Below are 19,910 nucleotides of genomic sequence, written 5' to 3' on the forward strand. Positions count from 1 at the left end.
ATTTAAAGTAAATTATTGGTTTTTAAACTTTTGTTCTTTTGGGCTTGTTTATTGGAGAAGTTATGGGCCAGCTTCTCTACAGTGACCACAGCGGAAATGTAATGGTGAAATATAATGATGCGATATGTAAAAACACGAGCTACGTCACTGCTCTGGGTGACGGCCTCTGCTATGCAAATGAATAGTCTACGAGCAGTCAGTGATTTAACACAAGGCAGCAGCACACTGGCCCCACACACACAGGTGTAAAATATAATCTTTATTATAGTTTCGGAACATCACGAGAGGCTCAGAACTCTCTCATACACCAAAACCAAACGTACGGCCCGGTGAGAGCACCATGCGGTGCCAGGAGGCAGTCACCAAAACAAACCAAACAGCGACACAAAAACAACATTAACGGAGATCAGAAGAGATGAGGACACTCAGTCACCGCGGCCTTTAGGATTCAGGGTTTAGGGTTTAACACAAGTGAAAGTAAGTGTTGCTTTCTCAGCATGGAGCTCTACCTCCTTCCTCCTCAGGGTCCAGCAGCGGTGCAGCCCGGCTGTCTGTGGAGCTGATGGAAACCCAGCTTCCCGCGGGTCGAGCTGGATTTCAGCGTTACTCTGGTCCCTGTGGCTCTGTCCCTACGGTGGCGTCCACGTTCAGATGCACTGGCTCCAAAGCTCCTCTGCGCTGCACACCACAGAGCTCCAGAACTGAGAGGCACCAGCCTTCCCACGCATTTCTTCAGCTTTGACCTTTGTGGCCTTCCTTCTACCAGCTGCCGCCTGCGATAAGAATGAGAAGGGGTTTGATTGGCTGGCTATAGAGCAGACAAGGGGATAAAGTGTGGATATTTTGCTGATTGGCTGGTCTTTAAGAGTGAAGCCAGGGAGAGGCTTTTGACTGGCTGGTTGTTAAGCATAAGCAGGAGTTTGATTCGCTGGTTGTCACCAGCACAGGCACTGCCCCGGGATGACTGGTTTGCTTTTGCGCCTTCCCGTGTGTGACTGTACATTAAGCTCATTTCAACCTCTGACCTTCTGCAGGAGCACAGAGACAAATGCAGCCATGCAATGCATCCTCACACAGCCCCCAGCTGTCTGTCACACACACAGCCCCCGGCTGTCTGTCACACACACAGCCCCCGGCTGTCTGTCACACACACAGCCCCCGGCTGTCTGTCACACACACAGCCCACTGCAGTGAAGCGGGTGCTCATTGGTCACTACTCCACTGTCAGCCCAGCAACTCGCAGGGGCCGAGCCAATCACAGAGTGCCTGAGAGTGGGGAGGCGTGAAAGCCCTGTCTGACCGCCCCACCCCAACCCCTGCAGGCTGCCGGTTTCAGCACAGGCCCATACCGTATGAAGTATAAGAGGAACAGCTGAAGCCCACTGGCTTGACTGAACCTTGCCAAACAACAGCCCAAAAGTGCATTAAACACAGTCAGCGTCAGGGTTACGGGGAGAGCAGTTTCGCTGCGACTCGCCTGATTCACGCTGGCTGCTCGGTCTCTGCTGTCTCTGCTGCTTCGGGTGGACCTGCTGCCGGCGGGATTTTCCCCGAGCTCCAGCACCCTGCCGCACAAAAGCAGGCCTCTTCCGCCCGGCTCTCCCCTGTGTGGACCGGACCGGAGCCAGCACCGGCACCGGGTCAGAGCAGAGGGAGATCCATTAGCAAGCCTGGGGGATTTCACTTACAGAAACCCGCTCATTCAGAACTACCTACACGACTTTCAGTGCAACCAGCTGTACTCTCACACACACACACACACACACACACACACAGACACACACACACAAAAACGACACGCACACACTCACACACACACACAAAAACGACATGCACACACTCTCACACACAAAAACGACACGCACACACTCACACACACACACAAAAACGACACGCACACAGATAAATGCACACAAACACAAATACACACAGCACGCGATACAATCCCAGTATTTCTCTGTGCTGTTGTTTCCAGCTGATCTCAGGTCTGACCATGCGCACATCCCCAGGGTAAGAGCAGAAAAGGCAACAGCTCACAGGACAGTGATCCAACTCTGCTGCAGCTCCAAAAAGGCTGATCTCCATTACAGCATGAAATAATACAGAACACAAACATGGAGCCACTCTCTACCTCTCAGCCCGGATATTACTGCTATTATCATACTCATTCTCACTGTTATTACGCCCATGCTCAGCATCGCACAGCTTGGCTATTACTGTAAATTCAGCACCTTGCTCAGGTGTGCAGTGGCCGTGCTTCACCTGGGAACGCCCCCCCCTCACAGTGCGCCTAAACGCCGTGTCTGTGAGCTTGCTTTTAAACTCCCGTCACAAAGGCACAGCCAATGAGGTGAGACTTACCGGCTCTCCCCCCCACTGCTCAGCTGCACTCTCCACCCCCTCCGCAGCCCAGCTCTGCCCACAGGAACCCTCTTCGTCACCCTCCTCATCCTCACTCAGAACACTGCGGGAGAGAGAGAGAGAGAGAGAGAGAGAGAGAGAGAGAGGGAGAGAGGGAGAGAGGGAGAGGGAGAGAGACGGAGAGAGACGGAGAGAGACGGAGAGAGAGAGAGAGACGGAGAGAGACGGAGACAGAGAGAGAGAGAGAGAGAGAGAGAGAGAGAGAGAGAGAGGGAGAGAGACGGAGAGAGGGAGAGAGAGGGAGAGAGGGGGAGAGAGGGAGAGAGAGACGGAGAGAGATAGAGAGGGAGAGAGAGAGGGAGAGAGAGAGAGGGAGGGAGGGAGAGAGAGGGAGAGAGAGAGAGGGAGGGAGGGAGAGAGAGGGAGAGAGAGGGAGAGAGGGGGGAGCGAATTTGAGTGAGAGAGTATCATAAATATTCAATAAGAGTGACAGAGTGAGAGAGTATCATAAATATTCAATAATGTAAAGAGACTAGTACAGTAACAACCTGTGTTCACCTCCTCTTCTCTGAGTGCCCTGTGTTCACCTCCCCTCCTCTGAGTGCCCTGTGTTCACTTCCCCTCCTCTGAGTGCCCTGTGAGAACACCTCCCCTCCTCTGAGTGCCCTGTGTTCACCTCCCCTCCTCTGAGTGCCCTGTGAGAACACCTCCTCTCCTCTGGCTTTACTGACCTCCCGCCCAGCAGGGGGCGCTGTGAGAAGCTTCCCCCGGGAATCGTCACCTTCACCCCCTCCAGCCTTTCCTGTCTCCGTCGCTCCAGGTCGTGCCGAAGGTCACAGGGGTCGTCAGCAAGCTGCCGCTTCCGCTGCTGTCGCGACAAAACCAATCAATCAAACAACTCACACCATCAATCAAACAACTCACACCATCAATCAAACAACTCACACCATCCATCAAACAACTCACACCATCCATCAAACAACTCACACCATCCATCAAACAACTCACACCATCAATCAAACAACTCACACCATCCATCAAACAACTCACACCATCCATCAAACAACCGACACCATCCATCAAACAACTCACACCATCCATCAAACAACTCACACCATCCATCAAACAACCGACACCATCCATCAAACAACTCACACCATCCATCAAACAACCGACACCATCCATCAAACAACTCACACCATCCATCAAACAACTCACACCATCCATCAAACAACCGACACCATCCATCAAACAACTCACACCATCCATCAAACAACTGACACCATCCATCAAACAACCGACACCATTAATCAAACAAGCGACACCATCAAACAACTCACACCATCCATCAAACAACTCACACCACCAACCAAACAACTCACACCATCCATCAAACAACCGACACCATCCATCAAACAACTCACACCATCCATCAAACAAGCGACACCATCAAACAACTCACACCATCAATCAAACAACTCACACCATCAATCAAACAACTCACACCATCCATCAAACAACCGACACCATCCATCAAACAACCGACACCATTAATCAAACAAGCGACACCATCAAACAACTCACACCATCCATCAAACAACTCACACCATCCATCAAACAACTCACACCATCCATCAAACAACTCACACCATCCATCAAACAACCGACACCATCCATCAAACAACTCACACCATCCATCAAACAACTGACACCATCCATCAAACAACCGACACCATTAATCAAACAAGCGACACCATCAAACAACTCACACCATCCATCAAACAACTCACACCACCAACCAAACAACTCACACCATCCATCAAACAACCGACACCATCCATCAAACAACTCACACCATCCATCAAACAAGCGACACCATCAAACAACTCACACCATCAATCAAACAACTCACACCATCAATCAAACAACTCACACCATCCATCAAACAACCGACACCATCCATCAAACAACCGACACCATTAATCAAACAAGCGACACCATCAAACAACTCACACCATCCATCAAACAACTCACACCATCAATCAAACAACTCACACCATCCATCAAACAACTCACACCATCCATCAAACAACTCACACCATCAATCAAACAACTCACACCATCAATCAAACAACTCACACCATCAATCAAACAACTCACACCATCCATCAAACAACCGACACCATCCATCAAACAACTCACACCATCCATCAAACAACTCACACCATCCATCAAACAACCGACACCATCCATCAAACAACTCACACCATCCATCAAACAACTCACACCATCCATCAAACAACCGACACCATCCATCAAACAACCGACACCATTAATCAAACAAGCGACACCATCAAACAACTCACACCATCCATCAAACAACTCACACCACCAACCAAACAACTCACACCATCCATCAAACAACCGACACCATCCATCAAACAACTCACACCATCCATCAAACAAGCGACACCATCAAACAACTCACACCATCAATCAAACAACTCACACCATCAATCAAACAACTCACACCATCCATCAAACAACTCACACCATCCATCAAACAACTCACACCATCAATCAAACAACTCACACCATCCATCAAACAACCGACACCATCCATCAAACAAGCGACACCATCCATCAAACAACTCACACCATCAAACAACTCACACCATCCATCAAACAACTCACACCATCAATCAAACAACTCACACCATCCATCAAACAACCGACACCATCAAACAACTCACACCATCCATCAAACAACTCACACCATCAATCAAACAACTCACACCATCCATCAAACGACCGACACCATCCATCAAACAACCGACACCATCCATCAAACAACCGACACCATCCATCAAACAACTCACACCATCCATCAAACAACTCACACCATCCATCAAACAACTCACACCATCCATCAAACAACTCACACCATCCATCAAACAACTCACACCATCAATCAAACAACTCACCATCAATCAAACAACTCACACCATCCATCAAACAACTCACACCATCCATCAAACAACTCACACCATCCATCAAACAACTCACACCATCCATCAAACAACTCACACCATCCATCAAACAACTCACACCATCAATCAAACAACTCACCATCAATCAAACAACTCACACCATCCATCAAACAACTCACAACTCACACCATCCATCAAGGAACTCTATCCAGAGTATCATAAATATTCAATAAGAGTGACAGAGTGAGAGAGTATCATAAATATTCAATAATGTAAAGACACTGGTACAGTAACAACCTGTGTTCACCTCCTCTTCTCTGAGTGCCCTGTGTTCACCTCCCCTCCTCTGAGTGCCCTGTGAGGACACCTCCCCTCCTCTGAGTGCCCTGTGAGAACACCTCCCCTCCTCTGAGTGCCCTGTGAGAACACCTCCCCTCCTCTGAGTGCCCTGTGTTCACCTCCCCTCCTCTGAGTGCCCTGTGAGAACACCTCCCCTCCTCTGAGTGCCCTGTGAGAACACCTCCCCTCCTCTGAGTGCCCTGTGTTCACCTCCTCTCCTCTGAGTGCCCTGTGAGAACACCTCCCCTCCTCTGAGTGCCCTGTGAGAACACCTCCCCTCCTCTGAGTGCCCTGTGTTCACCTCCCCTCCTCTGAGTGCCCTGTGAGAACACCTCCCCTCCTCTGAGTGCCCTGTGTTCACCTCCCCTCCTCTGAGTGCCCTGTGTTCACCTCCCCTCCTCTGAGTGCCCTGTGAGAACACTTCCCCTCCTCTGAGTGCTCTGTGAGAACACCTCCCCTCCTCTGAGTGCCCTGTGAGAACACCTCCTCTCCTCTGAGTGCCCTGTGAGAACACCTCCCCTCCTCTGAGTGCCCTGTGAGAACACCTCCTCTCCTCTGAGTGCCCTGTGTTCACCTCCCCTCCTCTGAGTGTGCAACCCATGCATGTGCAACTGATTTCCATACCTGCATGGACCCGACCCTCTTGAATACTGGCTGTGGTTTTAATTCTGACTGGGACACATTGATCAGTCTGCAATGTAAAAACAAAAAAAAGAAAAAATGTAAGATGTTTAGGATTTTTATCTATCCATTTCCATTATCTCCATTATCCTTTGGAGGGCAGCAGTGAGTCAGACCTAAACCAACAAAACACAGGGTGTAAGGTGGGAACACACAGGGAGCCAGAGGTACAACATGAAGGCTTGCTCATTTTTAGAGAAAAGTCAGTACATCTATACAGATGGCAGCATTCGGTGCTGTGTCAAGTGCAGTGGAAAAGCAACTGTGTTGTACCCTAGTCAGCCAGCTTTGGCTGCATCTGGTTCCGGCTCTGCAGTGGGAAAGGGGTATAATGAGCCAGTCTGGTTCCGGCTCTGCAGTGGGAAAGGGGTATAATGAGCCAGTCTGGTTCCAGCTCTACAGTGGGAAAGGGGTATGATGAGCCAGCCTGGTTCCAGCTCTACAGTGGGAAAGGGGTATAATGAGCCAGCCTGGTTCCAGCTCTACAGGGGGAAAGGGGTATAATGAGCCAGTCTGGTTCCGGCTCTGCAGTGGGAAAGGGGTACAGAACTGTCAGCAAACTGCTGCAGCAAATACAGCAAACAGTTGCGAAGAAGTCCTTTTTGTGAGGGCTGGGGGGTGGTCAGCCGTACCTGTGTATTACAGGACTACCGGATGGGCCCCCATCGTCCTCAGACTGACCACTCTGGACACTGGAGAAGCGCTCGTTCAGAGTTACGCCTTCTCCCTTAAAGTAGTTTTCTGTCAGGACATGGAGAGAGAAAAGGAGAGGAAGACAGACAGAGAAGAAAGAGTAGAAAGAGGAAAAAGAGACAAGCAGGAAAGAGAAACATGCTGCACTGTCAACCTTTTTAGGACAAATGGCAGATACATTCTGTTACACGTCACCTCTTTATAACAAGTAACGTACATGCTTGACTCTGCTCTCTCCTTACATCTTACACAAAACACTGCTGAATTTCTTCCATCATTCTGTTCTAAACATCACCCTGGATTTTCTCTCCATTACTCCTCAGGAAACCTGGGGACATGAAGTTTGTTCATGCAGCATGCAAGATGTATCCATTAAAGGTTTACCTTTGACTTGGTGCACCAAAGTAATAATTTCCTGGGCGAATGTCCCAGAATGCAACGTGGTCTCTCTGTTGGCACCCGAATGCTCCAGCATGGGCAGGAAGTCCAGGCGCTGCCGCCCAACGTTGACCAGGTCGAGAGACAGCTGTCTGTCAGAGGAGAAGCAGGAGGTGCTGCGGGGGAATTACACAGAATGAGCCTGGTTAACAAAATGGGTATTAATAAAAATTGCTAACATACTTGATGAGGAAAATTCAATTTTTTAAATAACCATCCTTCGAATGAAAATGCAAAACAGCTTACCTCACTTACCTTGAGAGATGCACCATCAGAACTGCTTCTTAAAAATAACACCAATCGCTCATGTCAAAAGATCACGGAGCGATAGATTCAATATGATAATGTTGAGGTCTGGGCAGGCCCACAGTGTGGAGCAATAGTTAGGATACTGACATGCAGGTCTCAATAAGTGGGTGAGGTTGGGACTACTTGGTATATGTCTGAACTTTGATACGCTATACATAAAAAAATATATACACTATATGGACAAAAGTATTTGGCCACACCTGTTTTTCACGGTTTGGGCCAGGCCCCTTATCTCCAGTGAAGGGCAATCTTAATGCTTCAGCATACCAAGACATTTTGGACAAAGCTATGCTTCCAACTTTGTGGCAACAGTTTGGGGAAGGCCTTTTTCTATTCCAACATGACTGTGCCCCAGTGCACAAAGCAAGGACTATAAAGACATGGTTTGATGAGTTCGGTGTGGAAGAACTTGACTGGCCCGCACAGAGCCCTGACGTCAAACCCATTGAGCACCTTTGGGATGAACTGGAACGGAGATTGCCAGCCAGGCCTTCTCGTCCAACATCAGTGCCTGACCTCATAAATGCTCTACAGAATGAATGGGCACAAATTCCCACAGCAACACTCCAAAATCTTCTGGAAAGCCTTTCAAGAATGGAAGCTGTTATAGCTGCAAAAGGGGACCAACTCCATATTAAAGTATATGTATTTGAATACAATGTCATTACAATGTAATGGTCAGGCGTCAGAATACTTTTGTCCATATAGCGTATATTTAGGTGTAAGATAAATACACCTCCACCTCCAGCTAGCCCACATCTCTAACACGCTGACGCTGCCCTCAGTTATCCTATAGGACACAAGGCAGGTGAAAGTTCATGCTTCCCTTCCACTGTCAGTTTCCTGTCCTCCAGTGAAAATGGCCACTTGCAATTAACTTCCTGAGGTCAGAGTTCACTATTCCTCAGAGTAGGCACGGATCCAGGAGTGGAACATGGATTTTACGACTCAGTCGCCATGGCAAAGATTACTCTCTTTTTTCCTCTTTCTTCCAAAGGCAAGATGGGAAATGTAGTTCCTATGGCCTTGACATTCAGTAGGCCACACCAGAGAGCTCAGATTCAGAGCCTGGTGTGGATTCTGTTTGGATCCCTGGACTCTCTCCCAGCCTCTTCTTTCAGGAGTTCTGAAACTGATCTTTCTCAGAAGGACAACTGTGTCTTTAAACATAAGATCACAGGCTGATTTTTAGTAAGTTGCTTGAAGTGCCTACACAGGACGGAATGACTGTGAATTGCAAAATTCTTCCCATAAATTACAAGCAATAAGAAGGTCTTTCTTTAGTATGACTTTTAGATTTTTAGATGAAAAATAAATGAAGGGCCATTCTCTCTCTGAGCATTGTAGATTATGGTCCTTTTTTGGCAGGGTTCAGAATAATTTGTTACAGGGATGAGAGAATGTTTCAGACAACAATCTTTATAGAGACTGCTGGATTGTGGCACTCAACTCCACATAATCCCCATTGGAAGATACAGCAAGCAAGGCACAAGCTTTGACTACTTTGAGTCTGAAGAAAGATCATTTGATTTCCACAGAAACAACATATTTGGTGCAGCTCGAATTGCAGATGCCACAACTGAGCAGAGGTCAAAGGTCATCATCTTCATTCCCCACTGCACAGCAACAGCGAGGATGCAGCGTCCATGTGTGGGATTTTTCTTCTACTCTGCACATAAAAAAAATGACAGAAAAAGTCCTGCAGAAAATGACAGCCCATGTGATTCTGGGAGGTGTAGTTTCAACTGCCTCAACAAAAAATGCAGCCAACCAATTAGATTTCCCGCCAGAAGCCTTTCACATCCCCACTAAATGGCTTGGTCACATGAAGAGGCTTTGGCTGGGAAGCAGGCACTGGCACACAGCTGCTCCCTCTGTGTGACGCGCAGCTCTTCTCTGACGCCACTTTCTGTTGTTGAGCGTTTCCCGGCACAAATGTCTGGCAGGGTGTGCAGACGGTGGCCTCCGACTCGGGCAGCCAGGCGGCGGCGTGCTCGCTGCTCGGCGACTTGCCACTCTTCTCCTGCAGGTCTGACACGCGCTTGTTGACGTGGTTCATCCACTCGGACGTCTCGGTGGCCATGGGAGCATCGACGGCGAAGGACTTGGCGGGTGTCTTAATGAGCGAGCCGCTGCACAGGTCGTTCTCCTCGTCCTCCACCACATCGTTGGTTGAGAAATATAAATGCAAATATCAAATGCCTTCCTGGAGACAATACAATGATTGGTCCAAAACAGTTACCATTGTCTCTTCACAGAGCTTTGCTTTTGTGGTGTGTATCCTGTTATATCTCAGTTCCTGTAATATTTCTCCATGCTGTCTGTTCCTCTTCATTTTGCATCATGACATTATAGCGTTAACAGCCCAACCTAAAAGCCATGTCTGTGCATTTTCCTCATTCTTGTAACACATTTTGGAAACGGTAACTCTTGCTCTAGACTCCTGAAGGATTAGAAGCATCTCAATGATACCCGTTCTCCACACACACCTGCTGTACGCAGTGCAGGTGTCATGTGGTGCGAAAGCGGTTAGGAAAACAATCCTCTGACGGTGGATTAATCCAACGGCACCTGCTTTCTGCATCGATTTGCAGGAGCTGTGTCCCAAAGTGACCTCATTCTTCAGCACCATCTCGGGCAATACTGGGCAGAAATGCGCTTAACTTCATGGTTTGGCATGCCAGTGTTTACAACTGCTGAGTCTTACATTGGCATGTAAAGCAGATACATGTCATCCCTGCACAGGTTTTCTCCTTAAGTTCCCCAGATATTCCTGTTGCTCTGGGTCTTCACTACACCCTGGTGAAATCTCAGTGTTTGCTGGTAGAGACTGGAGCCTCTGCATCTAGACTTGAACTGATGCTATTCCACTGTTAACATTTCCAGTAATTTCCAGGAGTCTCCTGACCATCTTTGCCTACGGTCACTGAATAATTCTCCAGTCTTTTCCCGGGTGGCCCTGAGTCTTTTCGTTTTTCGATTCGTTCTGCAAAATTCACTATACTCCTTTTTCAGCACCTCATGGCAATTTCCTAATCTGATTTTTTAAATGATTGCCACTTCTGCTCAGAGGGTGGTGAATTCTGACTTTAAAACCCTGCAGGGAAAAAGCATCAGGATGATGACTGCAACACTGTCTTTTTACTTCTTCTCTTCAGCTAGTGAGTATATTCTTCAGCTCAGACATATTAGTGAATGCTCCTGTTCTAATATCGGTTTTCAGTGTGGCTGTCTCTGTGTCACCAAACGGTCCCATAAGCACTGGAGTTCCCAGAAGACATGGTGGGATGGTGATCATCCCTGAAGAGCCAGAGGGTCATCAATTTACCTGGACTGGAAAAATGGCCAAAGTCCTCACAGCAAAGATAGAGCCAAGCTTCTGATCGAATAACAATTCTCAGCATCCAAGACACAACATTGTCCTTTGTGTCAAAAGAATCTTGGGTCACCAACAGCCCTGTCAACAGGAGGCTGTGGTGTCTGGTCCATACCACCAGGGGGCAGAACACCAACAAGAGCATGCTTCAAAGAGGCAAAAAGATTAAAGCCTTGAAAATCAAACACAAAACTCTTTTTGCAGGTCTTACCAGGACAACATACACATCTGTTCAGTGCATTTTCTTCTTACAATTCATCCAAAAGGAGTGAGCCTGTGCCGATCTGTTGTGTTGAAATACCCGAAGAGTGCATTCTGGGATTGCAGCCTTTGACCCCGGGTCAGGGTCGTTGCCACCTCTGCACTCAGACTGGCTCAGCAGCGAGTCCCTGTTCAGAGGGTGATGCGTCCTGCACGCTGATTTTACTGAAGAGCATGAAATCACCCCGAATTCTGCGAGAACTGCAGACAAACAACGGTGAATGCAAAGACTTACCTTTTTTTCCACAAAACATAAAAAAAACACTGAATTCATATTCTGCAGAGCACTTAGCAGGGCTGGTATTGTGGTGGACGCATCTTCATGTATAACTTTAAGGGGGGGGGGGGGGGGGGGGTGGTAGCGGTGGGGGGGTCATAGTGGTCTCTGGAACAGTCCACCAGAGGAGGTGTTTTCGCAACAAACAGGAAAGCATTATGAACATCCTCATGCATTTCAGTGGTGCAAAGTCCTGAAGCTGCTGATATCCTGCAGCACTCTCATCTCCAGCTGGGAGCTGATATCCTGCAGCTGTGAGCTGATATCCTGAAGCACTCTCATCTCCAGCTGTGAGCCCATTTCCTGCAGCTGTGAGCTGATATCCTGCAGCTGTGAGCTGATATCCTGAAGCACTCATCTTCAGCTGTGAGCCCATTTCCTGCAGCTGTGAGCTGATATCCTGCAGCTGTGAGCTGATATCCTGAAGCACTCTCATCTCCAGCTGTGAGCCCATTTCCTGCAGCTGTGAGCTGATATCCTGCAGCTGTGAGCTGATATCCTGCAGCACTCTCATCTCCAGCTGTGAGCTGATACCCTGCATCAAGCTCAATTCCAGCTGAGGTGAGGTCTTCAGGGATGCTGCCACCACGTGGCTCCAGGTTCAGACCCGTTTGCTGAAGCGCTGAAGCGCTGAAGCTGTCTCTCTGTGCACACTGCGCTCCAGAGTAAAACCCAGCACAATCCCTCTGGGTAAAGCATCTGGAGGAGGCATGGACCAATCAGCTCCTCCGGCTGTCCAGCAGCCACACCCCTGCCTGATCCACACAGCAGGGCTGGGGATTTTTCCCAGCATGTGGTAGTCCCAACCCAAACAGAAACAAGTGGCTTCCCAGCCAGCCAGGCTCGTGGCTCATGCTCCCTGACTGTGCAACGGAGAGGGGCCTTGAGGAGGCACATTCAGCCGCAAGCTGCTGCCATCCAAACACTCGATGGAGACTGCATCCAGCTTCCAACTGACCAGGCTCAAATTCCTTGCCAATGAATCCTGGTGGGGCGAGCGGTGGCAGAGCAGTGCTATGGTTAAGGAATGCTGTGACACAGCCAGGGGGTTACGGGTTTGATTCGCAAATGGAGGCACAGGCCATTGATCAGGCACTTCACCTGCTTTGCTTCATTAACACCTGGCTGCATAAACGGACATAAAGAGCTTCACCTCGTCACAGTCCATCCCTGCCATATCTTCACCCTTCCACCCATCCTTCAGCTGCCTATTCTGCTCATCACCTGATGACATCACTTCCACGGCACTGACCGCACCGCGCCGAGACTTTCCGCTTTGCAGTTCCGTTGTGGTGGCAAACAAACTCTTCCTCTCTGCAGCTGCGGCCACGACACAGGGGGAGAGAGGATACGGGCGATCCTCATCCGAAGCAGGGAGATTTCCCCGCACAAAGCAACATGAAACTCTGTCAGAATCTAACGAGGAAGAATCTTTAATGTCCCCTCCTGTGCCTGCAGTCCAGCAGTGGATCGGATCCCGTTTCCCTTCCTGGAGATCGATGATTCCTCCAGACGCCGGAGCTCTACTGCACAGTGGAAACTAAAGAGAAGCATGAACTTTCGGCCCGCCCTGATGGCAGAGGCGTCGGGGATACCGTACCTGTTCTGGGCCGCGGGGCGCTGCACATCGACCTTGATGGTGAGGGTCTCCTGGGGGGGAGCCCTGTGGGGGGGAGCCCTGTGGGGGGTGTCCGGGGTGGGGGGCCTGGCCCCCCGGCGGCGGTACCTCATCTTCTTTAGCTGTTTGCCCTGCTGCCCCTTGAACACGGCCGAGGCCCGCGGGGGAGAGCCCAGCTCCCTGTCTCCGAGAGGATCCATCCGCCTGAGGTCCACGTCTCCGTTTGCGGCGGGAGCCAGCTGCTTCAGGAAGCCCTGCGAATCGCGGGGTCGGGGGTAATTTTGGGGCGCCTTCCCCTGCCTCCTGTCGCTCAGGGGGGGGCTTCTCCTGCCCTGGAAGCGCTGGGGGGTGGCGTCGTCCTGGTGGGCGCTGGCTGCGCCTCGGCCTTGTGGCCCACGCTCCCGCGGGTACCTCTCCGAGGGGCCTTCCCGCGCGTGCGCGTTGCCGTGACCGCAGTCGTGGTCGTAGCCCCGCCTCCCGCTGGCCGGCTCCCTGCCCATGCCGTGATCGTGCTCCACGATGACCGGCGCTCCTGCCCGCTCCGGGCTCCTGCGCTGGCCCCACGGCGGACTACGCGCCTCTGGCCGCCTCACATCCCGTAACCGCTCTGTCGAGCGACGCCGCTCCCTGAACGCGGGCTCCTCCGCGTACCTGTGTCGACATAAAGCAGGCGAAACGTTCAGCACACACTCAGCACAGGCAGACACAGTCAGCACAGTCAGTCTGACCCTACAGTCTGCACAGTGTAGCACTACAGCACAGTCTGACCCTACATTCTGCACAGTGTAGCGCTACAGCACAGTCTGACCCTACATTCCGCACAGTGTAGCGCTACAGCACAGTCTGACCCTACATTCCGCACGGTGTTGCGCTACAGCACAGTCTGACCCTACATTCTGCACAGTGTAGCGCTACAGCACAGTCTGACCCTACATTCCGCACAGTGTAGCGCTACAGCACAGTCTGACCCTATATTCTGCACAGTGTAGCGCTACAGCACAGTCTGACTGACCCTACATTCTGCACAGTGTAGCGCTACAGCACAGTCTGACCCTACATTCCGCACAGTGTAGCGCTACAGCACAGTCTGACCCTACATTCTGCACAGTGTAGCGCTACAGCACAGTCTGACTGACCCTACATTCTGCACAGTGTAGCGCTACAGCAAAGTCTGACCCTACATTCTGCACAGTGTAGCGCTACAGCACAGCCTGACCCTATATTCTGCACAGTGTAGCGCTACAGCACAGTCTGACCCTACAGTCTGCACAGTGTAGCGCTACAGCACAGCCTGACCCTACATTCCGCACAGTGTAGCACTACAGCACAGTCAGACCCTACATTCTGCACAGTGTAGCGCTACAGCACAGTCAGACTGACCCTACAGTCTGCACAGTGTAGCGCTACAGCACAGTCTGACCCTACAGCACAGTCAGTCAGCTCAGTACAGCGCATCAGCGCTGGGGTCAGTTCCGTTTCAATTGAGTCAATTCACGGAATTTAAAATCAATTCATGAACTGAAAATCATCCACCATTTACATGGAGACTTTTCAGTTAACGAACTGAATTCATGCCTTGAATTGACTGAACTGAAATGGAACTGACCCCAGGTCTGCACAGCACAGGCAGTCGCCTCCTACAGCCAGCACAGCACAGGGCCGTCACACTGAGCCTCATACTCACTAACAGGCCTGATTCTGTGACTGGGATGTATACTTTAAAGGGATGAGAAACAGAATTACTGAAGTTTAATCAGAACTGTCCACATTCACTCGTACAGTACATGCATCGAAAAGCACACGTTTAGATGGAGTAATTAATAACTGAATTCTTCTCTTCTCTGGCCTGGCCCCGGCTGGACTGGGACAGACTGCAGCAGGACCACTTCAGCCCTGTACCTCTCAGAATATGGGCTCCTGTGAAGTTCGCCCGAAAACCCAGCCTCCCTATTGGGTACGTTCCTCGGCAGGTCGCAGGGCTCCACCCACGCGGAGCGGCCGGGTTTGGGCCTAGGGCTGTGAGTGTGGCCCGGGGTTGGCTCTGACCCGGGGCTCCGCCCGCCACGGTGCCATCCTGGGGAGGGCGCCCTCCGCTGGCTGGCCGAGTTGTAGGGATCCACGAGGGAGCCTTCGCGGGAGAATCTTCGGGGGGAATGCCGCACCCTGTCATCCGGAAATCGCTGGTGATCGTCCCGAGACCCCGCTCTCCTGCCTTCGTTGCCGTCGGGGGTGTGGTACCGCCTTTTCGGGGACAGTCTGTGACGCTCAGCGTACCCCAGCTGGAACGAGGGCTGGGGGCTACCCCTGTGATCCTCGAACTCCACAGGCGGGGAGAATCTGGGGCGGTCCGGGGGAAACCCGCGCCACTGATCAGGGGAGCGTGCTCGCCTCCGGGGCTCGGGAAAATACTCTTCTCTAAGCTCCGCCCTCGGCACGGTTCTGCTGGCAGTGGTCCTGTCCCAGCCGTCCCAGTGGGCGTGGTCCACCGCGCTCCTCGGGTCTCTCGGGATGAATTCTGACGTCTCCTGATGGCGGTCACTGCTGTAACGTCTGTCCTCGTGACATGCCGGGCTCCTTCTGTACAGAGATGAGGGCCTGTTCAACAAACACAAAGCTCAGCCTTCAATATTCTCGCTCATAGGAAATGAAGCTTTCAATACTTTGACACTGAAGTTTTCAATATTTAGGCAGAGTCCCAATCTGTTGGTGAGAGGGGGAAGTGAGTCAATGCATACATACTTGACGCCACTTGAAAAAGGTGGAGGGGTGTTATGTGGGAGCAAATTTGGGATACACTGTCCTGTCATCATTAAGAACAAGAGCAACTCAAAAAATATAAGCCACTCTACACAAACATGTGGAAACGAGAGCCACAGGAGATCACATCAGAACCGTATATTTCCATCAATGCCTAAAAACAATCAACACAGATCAAAAAGTGGGTTTTATATTTGAAATATTGTATCCTGTCCCGCACTGATCTTTCCCATTTTGACAAGCACTGTTTGCAAAGTGAATGTAGCACTAAATCACTCTGCAGGAGCTAAGATTAGACGTGAAAAAGAATCAACACCAGCACTTTTAAAACACTTTTTAAACGTTGCAAGAAGCAAAACACTGCTTTGCCATGAGACTCAAGCTTCCGCTTGTCTTCCACTGTTATGTAACCATTTAATCGTTACATTCTTTGTAACTGAAGCCCATGAACTAGTTATAAATTGCAGTGAAAGCCAGTCACCCGTAAATCTGGTTTTAAACCGTTTCGTCAAAGATTCAGATTAGTCTTAGACTAGAAATCCAGCCCTGAAATTGTTTGTCTGTTTGCTTCAAGCTGAAACATATAGGAATCACTCAGTCCAGTGTAACCACTGTTTCATGGCTGTGTGCATGAGAGACAGTCATCCATACAGCAATATTATCCGAGTGAAATCTGATACAAAACAGGAAGTTTCCTGGTAGCACTGCAATTTCACAGACGCTGTGGTATAATTATCAAGTCCCACACACTTGCACACCCCACGGTATCAGACGCAAAGATCCCTGGGATGTCAGACCTTTGTGCCAGGTGCATTCACGGACACTCGGTCAAAGGGAGCAACCCAGGGGGAGGAGAGAGTTTCCTCTGTGGCCTGGGACACCCCACTAACCCTAACCCCCCCCCCCCCCCCCCCCCCCCAACCATATGGCTGTGCCTTATTGTAAAGGGCAGTGCTTCAGGCGAGTGGGGACTGGGACAGAGCAGAAAGTGCTGTCTAAGATTTACACAGAGTTTCAAATTCCTTACATTTTTCCCTTCACAAATAATTTCAAAACCTCAACACATTTACCTGTATGGATGCAAGGGTGACCTCGAACGCGGCCTCGACATTCTGTCCTCTTTGCAGGGGGAAGAGAAGAAAACATAAAAATGATAAACGAGGACATTCTAAAAAATATTATTTCTAATACCCTGGACGACACCTTAACTCGCAAATTCAGAACTTCTTTCCTCTGGTAAATTATTTCGTGCCAGTTGTGATTAACATTCTGAGTCTACATTAATCAGGGCAGTAGGCGACAGGGTCCAGCCACACACACTGCGATCGGACTGTAACGGTAAGGGTGATCTCACACTGAAATTTCAATCCCAGCTGGCTAAGGGAGGGGCGTGGAAGCTTGCTAGCTAGGAGAAATAACACTGACACATAGCTAACGTTAACTGATTGCATTTCTAAAAGCCTCTAAAAGCCTTCTAAAAACTGTACGACTATTAATACAAATACTCAAGTAGTCAGTCATGTAGCCTACGCAGGTTGCAAGGTATCCAAGAACTGCGGCTACCAAGCTACTGTAACGTAAACTGTTGGTTAGCTAGCTGGTTAGCTTGTACTTGCTGCATTGCTAACTGTATGTGCTTAGAAAAAACAATGACCAAAGAGTGAACGAAAATCAGAAAGAAAACAAGCTAGCCAACATTGCACACGCCAAGCGTGGAAGTTAACCAGGTTGTGAGCAATGGTCGTTAGTCATTAGCTAGCTAGCTGGCTGGCTAACGTTAACGTAATATGGTCATTTTGATTTAGCCTTACCCCCGTGTGTGCAACGCTACAGAAACATGAAGATGCGTCCACCAAAAACACCAGTCTCGACAAGATCCAGGCTAATTCCTTTCACACGCCGTGAAAACAATCCTTACAGATCAAGTTAATGGCGTTTATGTTGCACGAAGGTGCCAGTTTGTCAGGTCGCTCGGCAGCTGTTAGCACCTGCATGAACCGGAAGATTTCAGTCGCAGTGAGCTTAAAGTCATTATAGCGAGCACAGCGCTCCTAGCGTGCTCCTGTGGCAAAACTCTGCGCACACACACACACACACAGAGTCAGCGGGGTATTCCTTGCTCGTCAGTGGTTTGATCACGCCAGTCTATAATCAATTACATTATTATAATTTAGCAGACACTCTAATTAGGAAAAACTGAACAGAAATGTATCCATCCATGTTAAACGAGAAACAGTATCACACCAGGCTAACATTCCCAGACCAGTACGTGTGAGCACACCCTTTAAGCCCCACCACAAGTTAACTTGTGCTAACCTGAAACTAAACAGCCCAAAAATGGGAAGTCAAGTACATACACTACCATATTATATTACATTATTTGCTCTTATCCAGAGCAACATGCATAGGTTTTATCCATTTATACAGCTGGGTATTTACTGAAGCAATTGTGGGTTAAGCACATTGCCCAATGGTACAGCAGCAGTGCCTCACAGGGGAATCAAACCAGCAACCTTTTGATTATAAGCTGTGCTCCTTCCCAGCATGCTACACTGCTGCCCAACATACATCCAGACAAAGACAAGCTAGAAAGGGACCCAGGGTCAATAGGAAAGAACAAATTCCTGCATGACCCCATGGAAAGGCAGTCAGGTTTCGGGAAGAACATTAACAGCTGAATGCCATGAAAAATGAGTTTGTAGGAGAAAAGAACAGGCAGGAGAAGAAGAGACTAGAGGCAGTTTAATGACTGAAGGAAAACATCATGGGCTTGGATGGATTCTTCCGTCCTGATCTTCACACCTGAAGCCTTTTTTTACAGGAATAAAAATTTGGATAATGTCAAACTTGCTGTTAATACAGACAAAACAGAAACGATTTCCCTAGGCCCAAAAATCTCTCGCAGTATCAAGGCAAATTTTTCACTCAAACTAGTCTGTTATTCAGCAAAAAGTAATTATTAGAGACCTTGGGGTTACAGTTGACCAGAATCTCTCTCCCAAGACTCATACAAAAGTATTTCAAGTCTGGAGTTCTTTCAGCTCCAAAATATTACCAAAATGAGGTGTTTTCTTAATATAAAAATGCATAAGCTATGGCCCACCTATTTATTCCATCAAAATTAGATTCCTGTTACGCCCTTTCAACAGCTCAAACAGCATCTGAAATCTCCTGCAGCTTGTTCAAAACGCTGTTCCTAGGATCTTAAAAAATGACCACATTGCGTGGGTTCATGCAATGCGTCACCAGTAAAATAGTCAATTCATTAAAGCTGCTTTGTGACAACTTGTGTTGTAAAAAGCGCTATACAAATAAAAATGAATTGAATTGAATTGAATTGAATTTCAAGCTGCTCCTTCATGCTGCTCCTTCTCACTTACAGAGCTTTAAATTCACCCAGAAGTCATAAACAACCGGTCAAATAGAGATACACATCTGGGCAATTATGATCATATCTCTCAAGTGATGAGGAGATATTTCTGGTCAACTATTTTGATTCTTGTGGAGAAGTGCAATCAAACCATAGGTGGTGGTACACAGATAGGTACTGGTGCATTTAAAAATACTTAATCTTTTACAAACATTACACATTTTGATTGTAGAGATTCTGATGATTTTATTGTACATTTTCTATTTTCAATATGCCATCCGTTACTGTAGCACTATATGTGATTGTGTACACATATAGGGTATGCATGTGGTACATTCTGGCACCTGTTAAAATGTACTCTGACATCTTCTGCAAACACTGCTGCTATATTATACCGGAAATTCCACCGAAGAATGTTTTCTCACGCTGTGGGGACAACG

At 49.0% G+C, this 19,910-nt stretch overlaps 1 protein-coding gene across 2 annotated transcripts; it reads right to left on the bottom strand.

Moving 5' to 3' along the window:
* Nucleotides 1-246: 246 nt before the first annotated feature.
* Nucleotides 247-18,086, bottom strand: zgc:112982 (uncharacterized protein LOC503771 homolog). Of its 2 annotated transcripts, none has more exons than XM_036522447.1 (11): nucleotides 17,912-18,086; nucleotides 17,171-17,219; nucleotides 15,243-15,938; nucleotides 13,326-13,994; nucleotides 7,449-7,618; nucleotides 7,004-7,112; nucleotides 6,315-6,381; nucleotides 3,093-3,226; nucleotides 2,362-2,464; nucleotides 1,478-1,604; nucleotides 247-773 (listed from the first exon to the last, which is right to left on the bottom strand). In XM_036522447.1, the coding sequence occupies exons 2-11, from the start codon at nucleotides 17,209-17,211 to the stop codon at nucleotides 760-762; spliced, it is 2,130 nt and encodes a 709-aa protein (XP_036378340.1). In that variant the 5' UTR covers nucleotides 17,212-17,219; nucleotides 17,912-18,086; the 3' UTR covers nucleotides 247-759. The 2 variants fall into 2 exon arrangements, with proteins under 2 accessions (XP_036378340.1, XP_036378339.1); XM_036522446.1 differs by having other exon boundaries at nucleotides 3,093-3,229.
* Nucleotides 18,087-19,910: the final 1,824 nt, after the last annotated feature.

The sequence above is a fragment of the Megalops cyprinoides genome, chromosome 2 (assembly GCF_013368585.1).
Source record: "Megalops cyprinoides isolate fMegCyp1 chromosome 2, fMegCyp1.pri, whole genome shotgun sequence".
Classification (NCBI taxonomy): domain Eukaryota; kingdom Metazoa; phylum Chordata; class Actinopteri; order Elopiformes; family Megalopidae; genus Megalops; species Megalops cyprinoides.